At 38.1% G+C, this 21,174-nt stretch overlaps 1 protein-coding gene across 1 annotated transcript in view; it reads right to left on the bottom strand.

The window, feature by feature from the left end:
- KCNH8 (potassium voltage-gated channel subfamily H member 8) overlaps positions 1 to 21,174 on the bottom strand; it is a 214,820-nt gene that overhangs the window by 30,588 nt on the left and 163,058 nt on the right. The window contains exons 9-11 of the mRNA XM_020807338.3: positions 16,867 to 17,066; positions 15,031 to 15,280; positions 12,769 to 12,983 (exon numbers count right to left, since the gene is read on the bottom strand). Of these exons, the coding sequence (XP_020662997.3) occupies positions 12,769 to 12,983; positions 15,031 to 15,280; positions 16,867 to 17,066 (665 nt within the window). The remainder of the gene's footprint in view (positions 1 to 12,768; positions 12,984 to 15,030; positions 15,281 to 16,866; positions 17,067 to 21,174) is intronic.

The following is a 21,174-nucleotide window of genomic DNA, read 5'->3' as shown; positions in this document are numbered from 1 at the left end:
GTGAATGAACATGGTTATAAACAAGAACTATTGTTATACCCAGTCATTTGGCACCAGAATCAGTCAATAATATTGCAATCATAAAGCTTCTCTGCAAGATGTTTTTTTAACGCCAACAATTTAGGCGACAAATGATCCAGCAATGCATATTGACTTTGTACTTCTGCACAGGAAGCTGTTGGTTAAATACAAAATAACAGATTTTGTCTTTAAGAAAAAGAAAAGAAAGAAAGGTAAGCTATGGTAGGGTTATATTATGCAGAGAAGCATGGGAAGCTGTTAGAAACTCTTTTACCAGCACATTTTTTTTTCTGTTTTTCACTCCAAATTAATGCAGATTTATTCCCCTGTTGGCTTTAAGGTGTATTTCTGCAAGTGAAAAAACATGCACCTGGGGCAAAGCATTTTGGGCAGTTTCTCTGACCTGAAAAAAGCCAATGAAATGAGTTAATGAACATAGTCTAAGAATGAATGTAAAAATACCCAGGTTCATGGGAATTACTAATCATTAATATGAAAGAAATAGCTACAATGAGTGAAATGTTGGACTAGGACTCAGAAGGCCTGAGTTCCAATTCCTCCTCAGCTATGGAAAGTTATTGGGGAGAATCATGGAAAACCACTCCTTCAATATCTCACATATTTTAGAAACCCTGGTAGGGTCACCATAACTCAAAAGTAACCTTATATGCATATGGATTAAATGCAAGTAGCCTTTTGGTTCATCATGTATTTCTATACTGCATTCTTACTATGCCTGAGATTAATAACACCAAGAGTCAGAGATATTCCAAATGCCACTGTTGAATAGCCAGATCCATGCCAATGATGCCAGATAAACAGAGTTTACACAGTGTCAGTGCTTCATAGAAAGAAGGGACAATATCCACATTGGGGAGTCAAAATTACTGACATGGAAGAAGATTCGGTTTATCTCAGTATTTTAAAACTACAAAATATGTATTTCATAGAAAATTAAATGGCACAGCAACTCAGCAATTGAACATCAAAATTTCAAGACATATTGCCCTTAAAAGCATTGTTAATCAAGGAATGGACATGAAATATGTTATCTTAAGGGTCATCCATTTCCATAATACAGGTCTACTGGGTTCTTTGGATAATGGTTGATGCTTTACACAGTTGTTCAAGACCAGTCAGTTGTTAAGCCTTTTGGTGTTGTTCAGTAGGTGAAAACTAACCTACAGACCAATACAAGTCTTCCCATGTGGCAAGAACCCAATCTGTCAACAATGGTAACCAAGTACTAACTACAAAATAATAGCTGCAGCAGAATGTTTTCATAGGCTAATTATGTACAAATGCTATATCCAGAATTTGGGAATATTACTTTTTTTTGTACTGCAATTCCCATTCTGGCTGAGGAATTCCATGAGGTGTAGTTAAAAAAAGTAACATTTCCCAGCTTTGACTATATCATAGTTTCATCATAGGAGAGCTGCATGACCAAGCTTCAGGCTGAAGCACTCTCTCCTTCTCCTCCCCTTCTGTAGCATGACCACGAATAGAAGATCAGAAGCATTTGCTTCTATTGGCAGCTACAGTTTTTTGTTTTATCTGAAATAGGATAAACAGGAGTTATTTTTAATCATGCTTGATCTAAACAAACCTGGGTCAAATTATATTTTCTAAACCTGCCTTGTTTAGATAAACTGTAATTAAAATCTAACCACAGGTAAACGGAAGAACAAACTGTATTCTGCTGAAAACAGAAAGGGATGTTTCAGGCTTATATAATAATCTTAGAACTGCAGTGCTGGGAGGGACACTATTGATCACTGATTCTAACTGCTGTCAAAAAGGCACAATGAGGAACTGAACCACCACCTTAAATGACTAAGCAGTTCTGCAATGCTGAACTGTAGTTAGTGGCACATATATAAAATGCACAAGGTTCCACATTTATCTGTGGCATCTCCAGTTACATGGGTTTCTGGTAACTGAGCTGAGAAGGATGTTTGTCTCAGATTGTGTAGCTCTGGTAGTCACTAGAGTAAGTTGTACTGAGTTAGACCTACCAAAGGTTTACTTCTTCCATATGAGGCAATATATTTTATAAGTGAAGTAAGTAAGGTTGAAAAAGTTACTACTGTATTTTGGACAAAAACCTTCAGAAACCCTCAGCTGGCTGGGGATTCTGGAAATTAATTCTAGGAGTTCTTTATTTTGAATTATAATACAGTGGTGCCTCGCTTAATGGCGATAATCCATTCCAGGAAAATCACAGTTAAGCGAAAACATCGTAAAGCGAAAATAAAAAGCCCATTGAAATGCACTGAAAACCTTTCAATGTGTTCCATTGGGCTTAAAACTCACAGTCCAGTGAAGATCCTCCATACGGTGGCCATTTTCGCTGCCTGTATAGCGAGGAATCTGTCCCTAAACACAGCAGGGAGCCATTTTAGTTACCCAGCAGCCATTTTGAAACTGCCGATCAGCTGTTTAAAAATAATCGTTTTGCGAAGAATCGGTTCCCGGAGCAGTGAACCGATCATCGCAAAGCGAAATTCCCCCATTTAGACCATCGTTTTGTGATCACAATTGTGATCGCAAAAAGATCATCGTAAAGCAGATTTGTCATAATGCGGGCCAATCGTAAAGCGAGGCACCACTGTACCTAGAAATCTCCCAGCTGGAAAGGCCCATTGCCATGCCTCCTGGGATGTCCAGGAGTTGTACTCCAAAAAAATTACCTTTCCCACATTCTTAAATTAAGGCAGGGATTTACAATAACTCTACTCTGTACTTCCTTGGTATAGTTCTAAAGCTAAATTTCATACTTTCTCATATGGTTCTGTTCTTTAAGTTAAAAAAACTGGAAGAGAAAATACAAACAACTTCTAGAATGTCTAATACAGATTGCAAAGTAGAATACACAGGATGCTGTCTTTCTGTCTTTGCAACTGAGAAACAGTGGAATAAAGATTTTCCTAGACCTCTGGACATTAATTGCCTACCCTAGGCTGCCAGGCAAGTGGCTGATGACAAGCTGCATGCCCTCCAGCCCTTTAATTCCATAATCATGTGGTTCCTTTTGTGAATAACTATGTGCAACATTTTAAACTCCTCCTGTGGTACATTTTACATCATTCAGTGCTATTGTGTTATGGGAAAGGAATTCCATCTTGTCTCTTCCTACCAGATCTGTACTTACACAGCAAAGCAAATGCCCTTTGAAACCAAAATTGTATTCTTTTATTCTTTTGCTTATTTATTTATTGGCTGAAAATATGCTTGGCCCAGTGCCTTATAACTTCTTTCTACTACATTTTTTAAAGACATAGATAAGCTGCTTTGCTAAACTATAGCTGTTCTCCTAGTTCCAACATGGAACCTTTTTGTTAAGCTTTATAAGCCTTATGTCATAATCCCAGGAGGGGATGTGAACAAGGAGGGGGGGGATATTCAAAGTGATTCAAAAACGATTTTATTCACCACACTTGACAACTCATGAACCAAGCCCTATAGCTTTCCCTTCAATAATAGCTTGATAATAGCATACATTGTTCTTTTGTGCGGTCAAGTCACCTCCAATTTATGGTAATTCTGTGAATGAGTGACTTTCAAATCGTCATGTGCTCAACAGCCCTGATCAACTCTTGTAAACCCAAGGCTATGGCTTCTAATATGGAGTCAATCCATCTCACATCTGGTCTTCCTCTTCTTCTATTGCTTTTATTTTTTTCCTAGCAGCAGCAATTAGGAGGTGACAAAGTTATGCAAAGTACTCAGTGTAGTGTAGTAGGATAGTGTGGTGGACTAGAACTCAGGAGACCTGGGCTTAAATCTCAACTCAGCCCTGGAAACTCATGGAAGAGGTGGCACTGGTAAACCACTTCCTAAGTAACTAACTTATCCTGAAAAGCCTATGAGGGTTATTATAATTTGGATGCGACTTGGTGGCACACCACACACATGAACATATACAAGTTATACTGCTTGCTGCAAAAAACTTTATGTGGTGACTTCTACACGTCAAACATTTATTTTAAACGATATGGCAAGAACTGGGATCTTCTCCCTCACTGGCCATCTGGTCAAGCTGACTCAGACAGATTATAATGTCAACATTTGGGGAGTGTTTTGCTTTCCCACATATTATGAAACTAAGACCAAAACCCAGCTCATGTATATGTGGGATGTCATATATAAATCCACTAAACAGAATAGCCTAAGATGGTTGGGGAGCTCTGTGGAAGGCTCGTCTTGTTTCCTTGTCAGACCAAGAAAGAGAAGGGAGAATCCATGGGCACTTAGGATTGCTAAGTCTCCAAATTGCTTCACATGTGGAGGCAAATGTCAGAGCAAACAGAACAGGTAAACAGTTTGATGGCTGTGCAAGAGGTTGCCACCTAGCTTCACTTGTTTCTCCTCTAGCACCACAGACTACTGGTTCAGTGTGAAGGAGTATGTGTGTGTGTGTTGGTCAACATGGTAGAATGTGTAGAGATTCACTCTCACTCTCTCTCCAATTCTCTTCTCTTGCTTCTGGCTTCCTGTGCACCAACATTTGGGCCCAATGGGCCATCTGGATCAAGGTAGGGGCTGGAGTGTGAACAATGTAACTGTCACAAGCCCTGGTAGGAAAAAAAAGGCTGCAAAACAACAACAACAACAAAAACCCAAATCAAAACAAAACAAAACATCTCATTCCCCCCCCAATACCTTCTCTTGACAGGACAAGGAGCTGTTCAGACTCAGGTTTTGCTCCTGAAATTTCAAGGAATGGGAAGCTGCTGATCTGACAATGCAGGTCACAACATTGCATCTGAGATATGCCCTCCCGACTGAGATTCGTCTGGCGCTGACGCTGATGACATTTCGGCGCCAGGTCAAAACCTTCCTGTTCCAAATGGCTTTTAACTGAAATAATATCAGCTGTGGGTCTGATGGCAATTTTTAGAATATATATTTTAATTGCATTTTAATTATTTTGCCCTTTTATTTTGCCTTTTTATTGTATTTTAAATGCTGTAAGCCGCCCAGAGACCTTTGGGTAGTGTGGGTGGCATAGAAGTTAAACAAACAAACAAACAAACAAACAAACAAACAAACAAACAAACAAACAAACAAACAAACAAACAAACAAACAAACAAATAAATAAATAAATAAATAAATAAATAAGAGAGCCAACCGCAGTCTCTTTCAGAACCACTGCCAATGTGCACTACAACTGGAATAATATAGATGCTGAACAAGCAAACAAGCTCCTTCTTCATCCGATTAATAGTAAGTCTCACAGCTTGTGATCTAGTACAGGCTGTGGTAAGGTGACCAAAAGGCTCACCAGAGTTGGGGGTGGGAAGGTGACAGGATCAGTGAAGAAGACTCAGAACAAAAAGAAGGCAACTGTAGTCAAAACACCTATACATCAAATTTAAGTATGAAGACATGTGAAAATAAATGCCTAATGGTACTCACTTATGCCAGTAAATTTACAGTTATTGACCAGAACTATGAAACTAGGTAGACCTGAACATTCTCAGAGAAGGTATAAATTAGCTGGTACATAAATGTGGCTATAGGCCCATTTAAAGGTTTAAAGGAGTCAAACACAGCTTGCCTCTCAGAACTTTTCTTCTTCTTCTTTTGCTCTCTCCTCACAAGATATACATATATATTTTTTCTCATACTTTTTTTTTTGGCAAAAGTCATTGGGAACACATTAAACCAGTGTAGCCACAGCCGAAAGGCCAGGATGAAGTCACTGATCATCCACTTGCTATTGGCTGTACTGGAAGATTCATGTATAAAATCAGACTTTGAATTTCAGCTAAAACTGTAATATGGTGCAGCCAGATGCCCATAAATGAATTCCACTTGAAACCAACAAGACTTGCACACATGTTACTGTGGGCAGGATCACACACTGTATAATCAGTGGAATCATTCAAGCAGAGTTTCTATTTCTCTAACACGCATATAAAATACTCCATATAGATACAGTTCTCATTATTTTCAGTTTTTGTCAGTGCTGGTTCGGAAGGGAAATAAATGAACGTCAGTGTTATTTTTAGTATTTTGCAAGACAGGATCCCTGCTAATTAGACATCCTGTCTGAGAAGACAGATCTCTACATATTCAAGCAAGCCATATTTCCCTCCATCGCGTGACACATATTGATAGTGCCTAACCGAAACAAAGGCAGAAGAGTCATCCTTTCCTTCAGAGGTTTTCACCTTCCTTTGGGACATCATTAGAGTTTCTGGAATGGCACAGCAGACCTGTGAGTTACTCAGGTTGCTACAATGCTTGAGATTAGGAGAGAAATTGAATCCCACATGTAGCCGTAGGAGAAAGAGGTTATCACTACTGGTATGTTTTCAAGAGTACAGTAGCAATCTCACTCTATGTCATCCAACATAATAGTTCTTGGTAATGATATTGCACCCCACAGCAAAATTGGAGAGAACCAACTGAGGCACCAGAGTCTTTTCGCAGGTTTTACAGCTGGAAATAGTGATATGCTATTTGGAAATTTACTAGAAATTTTGTGGTAGGATTAAAGTTATTCTATGTTTTCTTTTGCCATATTATGACATTCCTCCTAGTCTATTTTTCCAGCTTTACAGTTAATACTCATGGAATCGTATTCTTGAAGGCTTTCACGGCCAGAATCTGATGGTTGTTGCAGGTTTTTCAGGCTGTTTGGCTGTGTTCTGAAGGTTGTTCTTCCTAACGTTTCGCCAGTCTCTGTGGCTGGCATCTTCAGAGGACAGAAGTCAGAACTCAGTCTGTGCTCTGAAGATGCCGGCCACAGAGACTGGAGAAATGTTAGGAAGAACGAGCTTCAGAACATGGCGAAACAGCCCAAAAAACTTACAACACTCATGGAATTATTTATGGAGCAATAAGTTAAAGCCCATGGAACAATGATCTTTGCTGATATTAATTATCAGAGTCCGTCCCTCTTCTGCCTTGCCACTCATGCACACATGTACTGTAGCACACCCAAATCTGTACAAGGAATTTCTCATGCCCATCTTTGCCTCTGTGAGTCTACACCGCTTTGTCTACTCCAAGCAGGAATGCACGTACAAGATTTCAAGCTGTTTGGCATGGATTCAAAAGCAATGTACATGCATAAATGCAGTTTACCAATTTGGAGGGTCTACTGGGAGTCTTGTCAATGCAATATTAAAGCTGGACATTAGGAAAGCAAAATGGATGAGACAAAAAGCTCAGCAATGGAAATACTTGACCTAGCCCATTCACTGCTGGCTCAAAGAGAAGGGAGAGAGACTGTAGATGCTTCCTACAATAAAGGCTTGTTCATTATAAGGTACAATAAAATAAAACAGACGAAGCATAGAGTTACCGACTCTCATCTTTGACCCTGGTACTCAGGTTTGGGTTGGGGTCATTATCTGCTTTATAATGGGATGCTGCTGAACTGGCAACCTAACCAAAGAGTGAGTAGGGGCTTGGGATAAATCCTGGCCAGAATAAAATTAACATTCTAGGTGCAGATGTCAAATCTAACTAGGCTATATAGTCCATTATAGAAAGTATAAGCCAGCAATGTTAAGGTTAATTCAATTTGTCTCTCTACTAGCAATCCACATGAAGAATGCATAGATGATAGTTGCAAAGGTTGCAAAGCTGTTACAAAGCTGCAGCTGTGATTTGAATAATCTGCAGAAGACAGAATAACTGAAGAAAGCCCCCCCCCACCCAGTAGAGGGGACTGCAAAACAAAATGAAACCAAACCAAAATAAGTCAGAATTGGCTTGATAGCACACTATTATTATTATTATTATTATTATTATTATTATTATTATTATTATTATGGTAGTGTATCTGAATAATGAAGATTATGAATGTTGATGTTTTCGTATCAATTAAAAAAGTTCTTCAGTCTGCTGTCTTGAGCTATCCAAATAATCCACAGGGACAGCAGCACAGTAACAATGCTACACTACAGGTACACACACCACTGGTTTCTGATAATACTGTCAACCACTTGGGCATTGTTGTTTCTGTCAGCATCATCAGGCTCCCTTGAAGCATTTAGCTCATCTTGCTATTTTTGTAACTGTTCTCCAAATGGCTGAAGTAAGCTCTCTGTCAGTACCTACCAGGGATATCTTGCCTGATATTTGTCCTAGGCTGTTAGATCATCATGTTCTGCCCTTCTAGATTAGGGCATTCTATTATATGTATATTACAATAGCCCTCGTGAGATCTGACATTCAAATGTTCGGTCAGCCAGGGCCATGCTGACTAGCTCTGTCCTCAGGTACTCACACATAGAGTGTATGTTTGCAGAGAAGGACTCTTCAACAGCCCAGCTGTACACACAATTCAATACAATTGGAAACCTATGTGATTATATTTCTTGATTGTGTAGAAGACATTTAGGCATGTGAACACTTCCTGCACTTCAGATCATCATGCTTTACTGGAATGTGGGGCCATCAAGCTTAAAGAGGGCTGCTGTAAGCCACATTTTCATAAGTGACAACAACTGTAAGGGGATTCTTAGTCATATTTCTAAAAACAGATATCTGATTCTCTGTGTTGGTTATATACCAGTGAGTGCCAACAAACACATCATACAGCTGTCTCTGGATTGCCAAACATTAATTCTATTAGTCCTGGAATTCTTTCTTATTCAACAGATTTGAGATGCCAATAAACAAATGCATCGTTTGCAACAGACCTATATTAGTTTATGTGGGTGTTACTTCTATTAAACTCATTTTCTCAGCAGAAGAGTATAAACTTGCCGTTATCTTGAAGGAGGCAAAGCTATATCCAACATTAGTCCCAACAAGAGCAAGCTGATTTATGTAAATCAATGAAAATTATGTTATTTGCAACTAATAAATCCCCATTATTTCAATGGGTTTACTCTAGAAGGCCGATACACAGAATTTAGCCCTTAGTCTTGAATTTATAAGAACCGCAGAAATGACTACCTGGACAAGAAAACACAACTAAAGAAGAACAAAAACAACCACCAATGTGATCCTCTGAATTAGCCAAAATACTGTTCTTTTTTCATATACGAAGTACATGTGGATATTATTGAAAAACGGTGAATAGTGGTACATAAATCTCGATACATTATCTACTCCAAACAATCACTAGATGATCTATTGCTCTGGGAGAATGATAAAGAAAATAAAAATGACATACTAAGCAATTAGAAATAATGATTACATGAAATTGTAAATGTACAGGGACAAGGGTTTACATAACTCTTAGGTGGTCTCTTCTACAGTATTCTATAAGTCTTCATTTACAGTAGGGAAATATTCCACAAAATCAAATAAAACAATATGCTTTCCAACTTGATCAGGAATTCTCAGTTTTTGCAACACACTGTGATGTTAGCCACACAATAGAAGTTGACTAGACATTGCAGAATAAAAGTGTCCATTTGTGTCTAGTTTCATAAACTTCTATGACGTTAAGGGTGGATTTTGGATTCCAGGTAATCCAGTGACAAAGAGTGTTTTTGGAAATGTTTTGTTAAGCCACACAGGAAGCTTTCTGCCATTTACTAAACTAGGGCTTATGGAGAAGCTCTATACAATCAGCAAAAATAAGACCTGGAGCTGACTGTGGCTCTGATCATCAGCTTCTCATAGGAAAAATTCAAGCTTCAACTGAAGAAAGTAGGAAAAACTTCCGGCCTAAAAAGGTATAATCTAAACCAAATCCCTTGTGAACACACAGTGGAAGTGAAGAACAGATTTAAGGAACTCGATTTGGTGGACAGAGTCCTGGAAGAACTATGGATAGAAACTCGTAACATTGTACAGGAGGCAGCAACAAAAACCATCCCAAAGAAAATGAAATGCAAGGAAGCAAAGTGGCTGTCCAATGAGGCCTTACAGATAGCAGAGAAGAGAAGTGAAACAAAATGCAAGGGAGATAGGGAAAGTTACAGAAAATTAAATGCAGACTTCAAAAGAATAGCAAGGAGAGACAAGAAAGGCTTCTTAAATGAACAGTGCAAAAAATAGAAAATAATAGAAAGGGAAAAACCAGAAATCTGTTCAAAAAACTGGAAATATTAAAGAAACCTTTTGTGCAAAGATGGACATGATAAAGGACAAAAATGGGAGGGACCTAACAGAAGCAGAAGACATCAAGAAGAGGTGGTAAGAATATACAGAGGAATTATACCAGAAAGATCTACACCGTATTATGCTCCTACACATTTGAGTAAGTCATCATGCCTTGTCATCACTAAATGTCATTTGGTTTCTCTGGGCCACAACTACAAGTGTGATTCTCGATTTTGATGACTTACAATCAATAACGGCTAATACTATGAGAAAGACATAGTTTCTTTTTCTTTCTTTACTTCCCATTACTCTCTGGAAATGTTATAAGAGTGACATTTAAAGTTACCAGAGAAGCAAAGAATAGAGCTATATAGAAGCAGTAAACACACTATCATGATGATGCCAGAGAGATGTCTATGGTAAGATCTCATCATCTTGAGGGTTTCATGATATAGAAGAAGAAAAAAACCACAACCAAATCACAGTAAACCAGTTTTGCAACTGAAAGAGAAAGATTAGTGAGTTGATAAGATGGTAGGTAAATGTGTTCTAATGTTCAAGAATTAATGGCTTAAAATCAGCAGCTTCTGATTTATCTATTTTTTAAATTAGTATTTCTACAACTTGGACCCTTTAATCCTTTGTATGATGAATATGGCAAGACAATGTTTTCCTTCAGTAGATGAAAAATTCAATTCTTAAAAAAACCCATTTTATGAATGTGGGATATTGTCCTTCTGTATCTACAATTCACATTGCTGCACAATATCATGGCTGCATTACCAGCAGGAAAAATGATACTGAGCTTTACATCGGAGACGGCAGCTTGAATGTTGACACCACCAATGGCGGCAATTAAGACAGTCTCTACAGGATATTCTCTTGTGCTCGTTACATTTCACAAAGTGACACCAAGCAAAGGAAAATCGCAGAAGTTGACTCCTTTTTTCATCAGTTAACCATTTCTCATACAAACACAAAGCAACTGTCAAGGCTGTTTTTTACAAGTGTATATCAACAAAATTTGTCACTCTAGACCTGGAGCTGATTTCCCCTTTGAAAATGTACATCAGGAGCCTGGTCTCAGAAGTCCTGAGGAAATGTTTACTGAAAGCACTCAGGGCTGTGAGAAACACAACTGCTCTCTGCTTTTGTAATGCACAAATACTTGAAATATGCCTTAGAAAATTGTATGCTCATTCCCTGGAAATACATGACAAAATGCCCCTTATCTGGAGGACTGTCACTCCACTACTTTTTTGACTCTACCAAGGAAACCTATCTTTTGACTGTTTCTGTGACCTTTCATTGTGCTCCAGGTACTGTATTTTCTTTTCCAACCCACAAAGCTGAAAAAATATATCTCCTTTGCAACATTCTTGGTGGTAAGCCTGTTTCTCTCATGCTCAGTTTTACAACAAAGTGATTGTTTTTCATTTTCGAAAAGCCCTTTTGGGGGATCAATATTTTAGCCCCTGCAGCTTGGATTCTTTCCTGTTAGAAGTTGGTGTGGCCAACCATTCTTTTTCCAGATAAGCAAGATTGGTCTTTTCAGTTTGTATGATTTATTTCAAAGCTGGGAATTTTTAGGGTCTCTTGTTTCTGTGTGGGCTATAAAACAGTTTTACTTTTTAAAAGTCATAACTCAAAATACCTTAGCCCAAACCTCCCCAGGTTTGGCATATGACAAGTGCTGACTGTCTGCTACTACTGTGCTAAATTTGGTGCTGGTCCTAAGTCCAGTTTCAATGTTATACCTTTTTTGGAGGGACTGCCCTCATTTTCAGAATAACTTCATAGAATGTTGATTTGCTCTGCTGCATAATGACATAGCTGCACTACCAGCAGATATAAGAAAAACAATGCTCATATGAAGTCCTTCCTGAATCTTGGGAATCATACCCTTCAATATTTTCTGCTTAGTGGATTTTACTGCAACTGCAGTTAATAACTAACTGTTAAATTAAGGTCCTTACTTTTTAATGAAAAATATATATTTTTTAAAAAAGTATTTTCCAGGTTTCAGCTCATCTTAAAGTTGTGATTCCATCCTGAGAATGTATAGAAGACAGCATTTTTAACTTCCTTGATTATATTGAAATGTAGCTCCCTTATTCTGAAAATCACACAATTTTTGCTGCAAGTTCTTTCAGAATTAATTTTTGCTACAAGCATTTAAGCAGGATGTTAACACATTTTTAATATTACTTTGGATTGTTTAATTGGATCAGATAGCTTGCTAAATATAATTGAGCATGAAAATGACATCAAAGAAATTACCTATAAAGAGCCACAGCATACCGTATTTTTCCGTGTATAAGTTGATACTTTTATCTAAAATCTTTAGACTAAAAATTGAGGGTCATCTTATACATGGAAGTAAGGGGGGAAAGGGATCAAAGCACTGCAGGATCGCATCCCTTTGATCCTGCAGCCCTTTAATCCTGCTTTTGCAGGGCTTAGGAAGTGGAGGGGCAAAGCAATGATCAAAACTTCTAATTTGGGGTTAGAAAAGTGGGGGTCGTCTTCTACATCGGGTTGTCTTATACATGGAAAAATACACTTCACTTTCAATAATTCATTTAACTGGTGACTTCATTGATAAGGGAAGCAAAAGCAGAATGAATTCTAAAAAAAAAACACACCATGTAAGCAAATGAACTGCCAAAGCATAAGGTCTGTTTTTAAATACTCAGCGTAGCTGTAGTCATGTTAAAGCTACTCACATCACTTTCGTGGCCTTCTCGAAGATTATATGTGAGATCATGTTGAATTTCTTCAACAAACTTGTGAGCATATTCTGGGTAAAGGTCTAACACTTCAAAGAGTCCTTTGAGAATAATACACTGGAGGTCACAGTAGGTAAGAGCTTTCACGTCGGCATTTGTTTTAATCACTTGGTCCTTAATTGAGAGATTTGCTCCAATTAAATCTCCTTTACCTAACAGAAAAGAAGACAGTGTCATCATCCTTCAATGAATGAAATGTCCACTTTATATTACAACAGAAAACAGCTTAAACATGCAATGCGGAATGCACAACGTCCAAAATGCAAGGATGCAGAAGCAGGACGAAGCTTCTGTTGGTGATCTGAAATCAGTGGTTTTGGAAAACCTAATGGATTTTATTTATTTATTGAATTTCTGTCCTGTTTTTCTCCCTGTAGAAGGAATCAAGGTGGCTTAAAAATGATTTAAAAACACAAATATTAAGACTACTACAAATATAACAAAATCACACTATTGAAAACAATTAAACATGTTGATTATTTACGAGTACTAAATAAAACCTAGAGACAGAACATAAACATAGTGCGGTCAAGCACCAAGATGAAATCTGGGATCTTTGGAGACTCTGGACCCTCCTGAGAAGGAATGATTGAACTTTGAGGATCCTGGATACCACTCCAAACTCATGAGAGCAGGGAAGAATAAAAGCTTGGGCTAGATGTTTGCTCCTGAGATGGCCTGCCAGGCCAGTATCCTGTTGTGCTTCTACCGCACAGAAGGTTTTCCTGGTGTGGCAACACAGGGTCACACGGCTTGAATAAGGGTTACTATTGTGTAGCAGTGACTTCCATGAAGATAACTAACCAAACTAACCACTGCCTGCACAAAGGCATTTGTGTGAGTGGCAGGACAACTACATCTCTGTGTTAGAAGGATATTCTCCTCAATGCAAGCTCAGTAAAATACTTGTCATCAGCTCGTGGACTAGTGACAGTGGAAAACTGTTTCCTGGACTTATGTTTACTTCTATGATGTGAATGACTCTGGGCTCTATCCTGTTGTTTCTTGTGCTTCTCCCTTATCTGTCTCTTTTCTTTTTCCTTTTTTTTTGTATTTGTTCTTTCTTGTCTTTGGAACATTATTCATGTTTGGAACTGGTGCTGCTTGGCAAGGCTTTGCTTTTTCTTGCTGTTTTCCCATACTGTGCCCCTGGCTTACCTTTTCTGCGCTGGGATTAAATCACTTAATCTGCAGACAACCCCGTGAGGGTTCATCTACCTGGGAACTGAATGATGACATCAAGACATGTTTCCATCTATGGCATTTTACCATGCGTTTATACAGTCCTTGCCAGACGGTAGCCCATCACCAAGGCAAGCTTAATATGACTTGTGTACATTTCAAGACATCCTGTGCTTCAAAAAGGCAACTGTGTTGGTGTATTGTAGCAAATGCAACATATTTGCATTCAGCAAATTCAGCATTAGAAAGTATGACCTTTATACTAGTTGCTACAATTAGCAGATTTCTTTTTCCTGTTTCAGGTATTTGAGGAAAGCCCCCCGTGCTTCTGCCTCTCCACTTCATGTTTGTCATGCTTGCTTTGTTTTGCCCCCTTCTTCCTCCCTGACCATCAGCTAGAGCTGCTCCTGACCTCTGATCATACAGTCAGCATGGTGAATTGAGCCTTCCACATGGTTGAGACTACAATTCCTTTCTTTTATCCTTTCCTTACTCTTTTGATTATAACTAAAAATCAATTGTAAGATTTTTTTCTTTTCTACTTAAGCTAATTGTCAAGTACTTTTTATTTTATATCCAAAAGGCTAGTAAAAACAAAGTGCTGGGTGAAATCTGGATTTTTTTAGCTATTCTCCTCTACATTTCCTCTCTGTTGCAGCTGTTTGTTTTTGCGTTTGATGCTCTGCAAAATAAAGGAATTAACTGAAAAGAAAAAAACCTCCAATAGAAAAACCCTGCATCCCAGTGTCCATTGTCTTCAGAGGGGAGGAAGGCCCAGAGTGACTAGTACCACTTAATACTACATTCTAGTAAGATATGTCAGGGCAGAATGCAAAACGGCAAAGCACTGAGTGGGAAGGATGGTCTTCTTATGGCTCACTGGTCCACCTAGTTGCTCATCAGGGTGAGCATTTTCCTTTTGCTCTGCCCTATGCAATTTCCCACAGGACTTGAGGACACCAGTGTCTTAAATCTCCCCCTCTCCTTTTGGCAATAAGAAAGGACACAATAACTTACCTAGAATTGCCAGCACCATGCTGTCTTTTAGAACTTCCATGGAACCTGAGCACACAAAATAGATAGCCTGCAAGGCATCTCCCTGCCGAAGGAGGTACTCCCCAGGAGCACAAAAGGAGGTTTTGATATGCAGAGACAGAGACCTGAGGCAACCACGACTGGCACACGCAAAAAGGGACAGTTGCAAAATCTCCTTGTTCAAGTGCATGGTGATGTCTGAGCGCAGCTCATCCGGAAAGTCCTTTAAAAGCTGTCCAAAAATGAAAGCAAGTTTCCTGCTAAGTGTCAATAATCTGTTCTGTGGTCAAAACGATCTGAAGAACTACTTACAATATGCATGTAAATAACTCTTTGTGTTCTACATCCATATATTTTAAATACAGTGACTTGCTGGGGTTGTACATTTAATCTCTAACATTTCTGTTCTTCAGAGAGTCAATAAAGATTCACATTTGAAGCAGAGTCCAGAAAAATTACTTTTTAAACTATAACTTGGCTAAAGTTATAGATCTGATGTAGGCTTCATATATTTATTTGTTGTTCAGTTGGATGGTTGGAGGATTTTCAAAATATATTTCCTGCTACTACCCTATCTTCAAAGGAAGCTTTGAAAAATATAGCGGTCCATGTGCTGACTGCTGAGCCCATTTTTCTTCTAGCTTTTGAAAAAGAGCTGGTACAAATGATTTTATCTGAAGTACTTTATATTTTTCAATCCTTGAGACATAGCTAAATAGGAAGCTCTAACATGAGACTGATTGACTCAATTAAGGAAGCCCTGACCTTTGGTCTGCATGATTTAAGCAGGGCTGTTAATTATATAACCTATGGAAAGTCATTAATTAATCAAGTCATCATAGGTCTAAAGCAAAGTGATGGTGGATCATATACACATAATTAAATACTGTATATAATTTATCCTCTTTGGATCCTCTGTATTGTTTTATATCTGTTTACAATGATATACTTCTGGTTTGATTTATTTTTATTATGATCTTCTATTGAAAGAATCGCGGCCAAAATCGCGGTGTATGTATACGTGTATGAGGACATACGTATGCACACATACACACAGTATATAAAAATATAACAAAGGTCTGGAATCTTATTGGCATCTGCATAAGTTTGTGTAACTTGCCATGGCTAATTGTTGTGAATTGACGAGGTTCTGCAGTGCATCTCAGTTACACAGTTGAATGCATGGCCAGGCATGTGACAGAGACACTGCCCTCATTTTATCAGTTACATTTAGCTACAGTAAGTAACTCAAATCTTATGCGAATAGCAGTAAGATTGTGACCATTATATGTAATATTATATAGTTATTTCCCTGTGATTATGTGGGGAGAGAGACAAAAACTGAGAGTTATACATTTATATATAATTTAGGGACTAAATCCAATATTTACATAGATCTCATTTATTCAATGAATGCATTATAATCAAGTTTAATCGCTGGATCTATTCCCTAGCTACAGGGGAAAAATACTGCAAAAAGAAGTTACCACATTCTAACGTTTTCTAGTAGTACTAGTAAGTAGAGAAATCCTTTAAATGAAATTTTTGGGGTGCCAAAAAGTAACTATGGATTGGATCCAGATTTGGTAAAAAATAAAATAAAACCATTGGACTGAATGGGATTTATTTTATTCCTAAGATACTTGTCCCACTGATTTCTATAGATCCCCTCTATGCATGACTAAATCCAGATCAAAACAAACTATAATTGAACCATTGTTATAAAATTAATCTGCAAATTATTTGACAATTCTGCAAAAAGACCGAGAAAAAGTATTACAAAAAGAGATGAATCAAAGAAAGAAAGAATCTGATTACCTCGTTGGAATCTATTCCATTATTGACAGACCATGTGGTTTGGAAATATTCAAGCATTCTTTGCTTTAACTGCTGCGGCAGGTGATGGACTCTTATGAAATCCTTCAGATCCTTGGTTCTTGTATGATAAAGGGACCATCTGGAGTACATCCGTTGAATGATAGCAGTCACATTACCAAAAACCAAGGCATGCATCAAAGCTGTAAAAAAACAAACAAACCCAAAAAACAGAAGGTAAGCTGACATACTCACTGGTATTCATGTCTTGTGAAGTGATGTCGGAAATAAAGTTTGGTTACTCAGGACAGCATAATGTAAGTTGAGTACCAAATGGTAGAGAATGGATAAACTCAATTGACAGAACAAGTAAATTACAGTGTAACCTCTACTTAAGAACTTAATTCGTATTGGAGGTCTGTTCTTAAGTTGAAACGTTCTTAAGCTGAAACAAAAGGTCCCATAGGAATGCACTGGAAACCGATTAATCCGTTCCTGCTGTTTTTTGTTCTTATGTAGAGGCATGTTTGTATGTTGAAGCATTAGTTCCCATAGGAGTGCAATTGTAGGGTAGTTGGAGCATTCTTTGGCACTGCCCTTCTTTGGGATTTGGATGTACAGTTGTGCCCCGCTTTATGATTGCCTCGCATTACAATGAAACCACATTACGACAACGTTTTTGCGATCGCAAAACGATGGTCTGAATAGGGGTTTTTCGCTTTGCAATGATCAGTTCCCTGCTTTGGGAACCGATTCTTCACAAAACGATGATTTTCAGACAGCTGATCGGTGGTTTCAAAATGGCCACCGGGTAAATTAAATGGCTCCCCGCTGTTTTCTGGGACGGATTCCTCACTGCACAGGTACCGAAAATGGCTGCCCTATGGAGGATCTTCGCTGGACGGTGAGTTTCCAGCCCATTGGAACACACTGAAGGGGTTTCAATGCGTTTCAATGGGCTTTTTATTTTCGCATTACGACGTTTTCATTCTACAGCAATTTCACTGGAACGAATTAACGTCGTAATGCGAGGCACCACTGTAGACTGATCTTTTCCAATCCTCTGGCCACTGCTGCGTTTTCCAAAATTGCTGGCATATTGAGTGTAGCACCTTAACAGCGTCATGTTTTAAGATTTTAAATAGTTCAACTGGAATGCCATCACCTCCACTGGCCTTGTTGTTAGCCATGCTTTCTAAGGCCCCTTTCACCTCACTCTTCAGGACGTCTGGCTCAAGGTCAGCAACCACACTATCTGGGCTGTCCGGGACATCCAGATCTTCCTGGTATAATTCCTCTGTGTATTCTTGCCACCTCTTCTTGATGGCTTCTGCTTCTGTTAGGTTCCTCCCATTTTTGTCCTTTATCATGACCATCTTTGCACAAAAGGTTCCCTTAATATCTCCAATTTTCTTGAACACATCTCTGGTTTTACCCTTCTGTTATTTTCCTCTATTTCTTTGCACTGTTCATTTAAGAAGCCTTTCTTGTCTCTCCTTGCTATTCTTTGGAAGTCTGTGTTCAGTTTTCTGTAACTTTCCCTATCTCCCTTGCATTTTGCTTCTCTTATGTTCTCTGCTATTTGTAAATAAAGCCTCATTAGACAGTCACTTTGCTTTTTTGCACTTCCTTTTCTTTGGGATGATTTTTGTTGCTGCCTCCTGTACAATGTCATGAGCCTCCATCCATAGTTCTTCAGGCACTCTGTCCAACTAGCCAACTAGCCAAGATCAAAATGTGGCTACTGATTGATTGATTGATTGATTGATTGATTGATTGATTGATTGATTTGATTTGATTTACATACCACTCATCTGGGTGGTTTACAACAACTGATCCTAGTTTGTTTGAATAAATCAGGAGATAGGGTGTTTTGGACTGCAACTCTCATAATTCAGCCTTTGAGGTCTGAAGCCCACCAAATGCAAATGGTGGCCTAGAGATTTGTGGGTCTGGAAGTGACCATTTTAAACAAAAAAAAACCCAGATGCTTCTAATCTATGTTTCACCATCATGCTAGAAGATGAGAGAGTCAAGGGAGACACACTTTGGCTGATTCACAGAGTACTCTGTTTTAGTTTTGTGTCCTTCAATCTTCTTTTGAATTTCTTGGTTCTTTATTCTCAACATTCAAATTGGCCTTTCTGTGCTCAAATGCTCTGGTGTAACACTGTCATATCATTTTTAGTGTGAGCTTAAAAAGAGAGACTTTCTGTATTCAAAAAGTAGCAGTTACAAATGGGCTATATATTTTGAGCTACAGGTATAAATAGAAATGTGAATATGTTGTATCCAAAGGTTTATGGAAATTAAACACTATGTTTCAAGTAACTGCTATGAAAATTTAAATGGCTGTTGAATACTACAGCTACCAAGTTCAAAGTTCATGTAGGAACAAAAATATACACCTGCAACCTCTTCTATTTTCTTGGCAAATCAGAGAAACAGATGCAAGCTGACATTTTCAGAACTCAATTGATGGGGTTTACCAAACATTACATCTCCCAGTGAACAGTTTTGTACTTTTCACTGCATATGGGCAACCCTTCCTGTCCCAGCCATGAGCTGTCTGTGATTTACTGAAAGTAATGCTAAGAACATGTCCCAGTCATGAGTTGCCAGTAACTGTTCTTAGCATTACTTCTGGAATAGCACCAAGTTTTTAATCCACATGTCTTTAAGTGTGTTTTAAACTCCATGTATTATTAAAAGAATATACCAAGAAGCTCAGTCCTTAGCATTATCTACTCAAGTGCAAATCTCATCAGAAATTAGTGGGACCCAGTCCCAGGTATGGATATATGGGATCGCAGCTCAAAGCTCATTGAACAGCAACAGCTAAATAAAAGCAAACATCCTGAAAAGAGACCAGATAAAATGTACTGGAATTATGTACCACACTGTTTTCCTTGTTGAGTCTCTTGAATACTCAAAAGTGTTATTTCTACAAACCTACAACAGAAAGGTTTGCTAAACTACCTCCTCGCAAACCTCTGTCTCTTTTATTTTGGATATATATTGTCAATCTTTTTTCAATTATAACTTGTCTCACCCTCTATATTTCATTCCTCTCCCGGAAAATCTTGACCACATGAATAAAAAGAGAGATCTAATACTGAAATTATAGTATATTTCTCATATTTTAAGGATATTGAGCAATTTTTTAAAGATCTTAACTTTCAATATAATATTCATTATATGAGTTAATTCTGTGACAGTAAAGATAGTAAATAGTATCCAGATAGATAGATAGATAGATAGATAGATAGATAGATAGATAGGTAGGTAGGTAGGTAGGTAGGTAGGTAGGTAGGTAGGTAGGTAGGTAGGTAGGTAGGTAGGTAGGTAGGTAGATAGATAGATAGATAGATAGATAGATAGATAGATAGATAGATAGATAGATAGATAGATAGATAAGATAAGATAAGATAAGATAAGATAAGATAAGATAAGATAAGATAAGCTGTTCAGATTTCATAAAACTAATTACAGTGAACCCTCTACTTAAGGAATTAATCCGTATTGGAATGATGGCTGTAAGTTGAAAAGTCTGTAGGTCGAATCTCCATTGACCTACAATGCATTGAAAACTGATTAATCCCACAACTAGCAGTTTTTATTCTATTTTTGTTCCATTTTGGTTTTTTTCTGGTCTGTAGGTCGATTCTCCGGCTGCAAATCGAATCTAAATTTTGCAGCCAGAGAAGTCTGTAACTCGAAAAGTCTGTAAGTCGAGCCGTCTGTAAGTCGAGGGTCCACTGTATAATAAATATGTCCATTCATCAAATTTAAAGTAGGTTTTCCCAGGGGAGGAGTACACCTAAGAGTAACTTAGCGTTTTCTTTGACATTTCTAGACCATCAAAGTGCTCACTATCTTTACTGTCATAGAGTTAACTCATATAACTATAATAGATATAAAACATCCACACTGTACACATCTAATTGATTTGAATATGGTCTTTTACAGTTCATTACAAGTACACACCATTTCTCCTGGACACTTGGTTTCTTTTCCCCATGCAAAGGGGGAATGGGGTATGAATATTTCCTTATATCAATACAAGCCTCACAGTCTTAGGAATTCAGTTAGATTTTAATAGATAAATTATAACTGAATAAAGCCATGGAGCAAACACAGATAATGATAAATAAATCCATAGCATTTCCTCCTCAACAATTAGCTAGCTTTTACAACCAGCAGGTAGCAACTAACTCCTACACTGGTTATCAGGATGATGTGGGGGAGACAGTCTTGCCCGTATGTCCCTCCATTGTCATATAGTCTTCCCTCTCCCTGATTTTCCTTCCT

The sequence above is a fragment of the Pogona vitticeps genome, chromosome 6 (genome assembly GCF_051106095.1).
Source record: "Pogona vitticeps strain Pit_001003342236 chromosome 6, PviZW2.1, whole genome shotgun sequence".
Lineage (NCBI taxonomy): Eukaryota > Metazoa > Chordata > Lepidosauria > Squamata > Agamidae > Pogona > Pogona vitticeps.
This window is presented reverse-complemented; position numbering and strand designations above follow the sequence as displayed.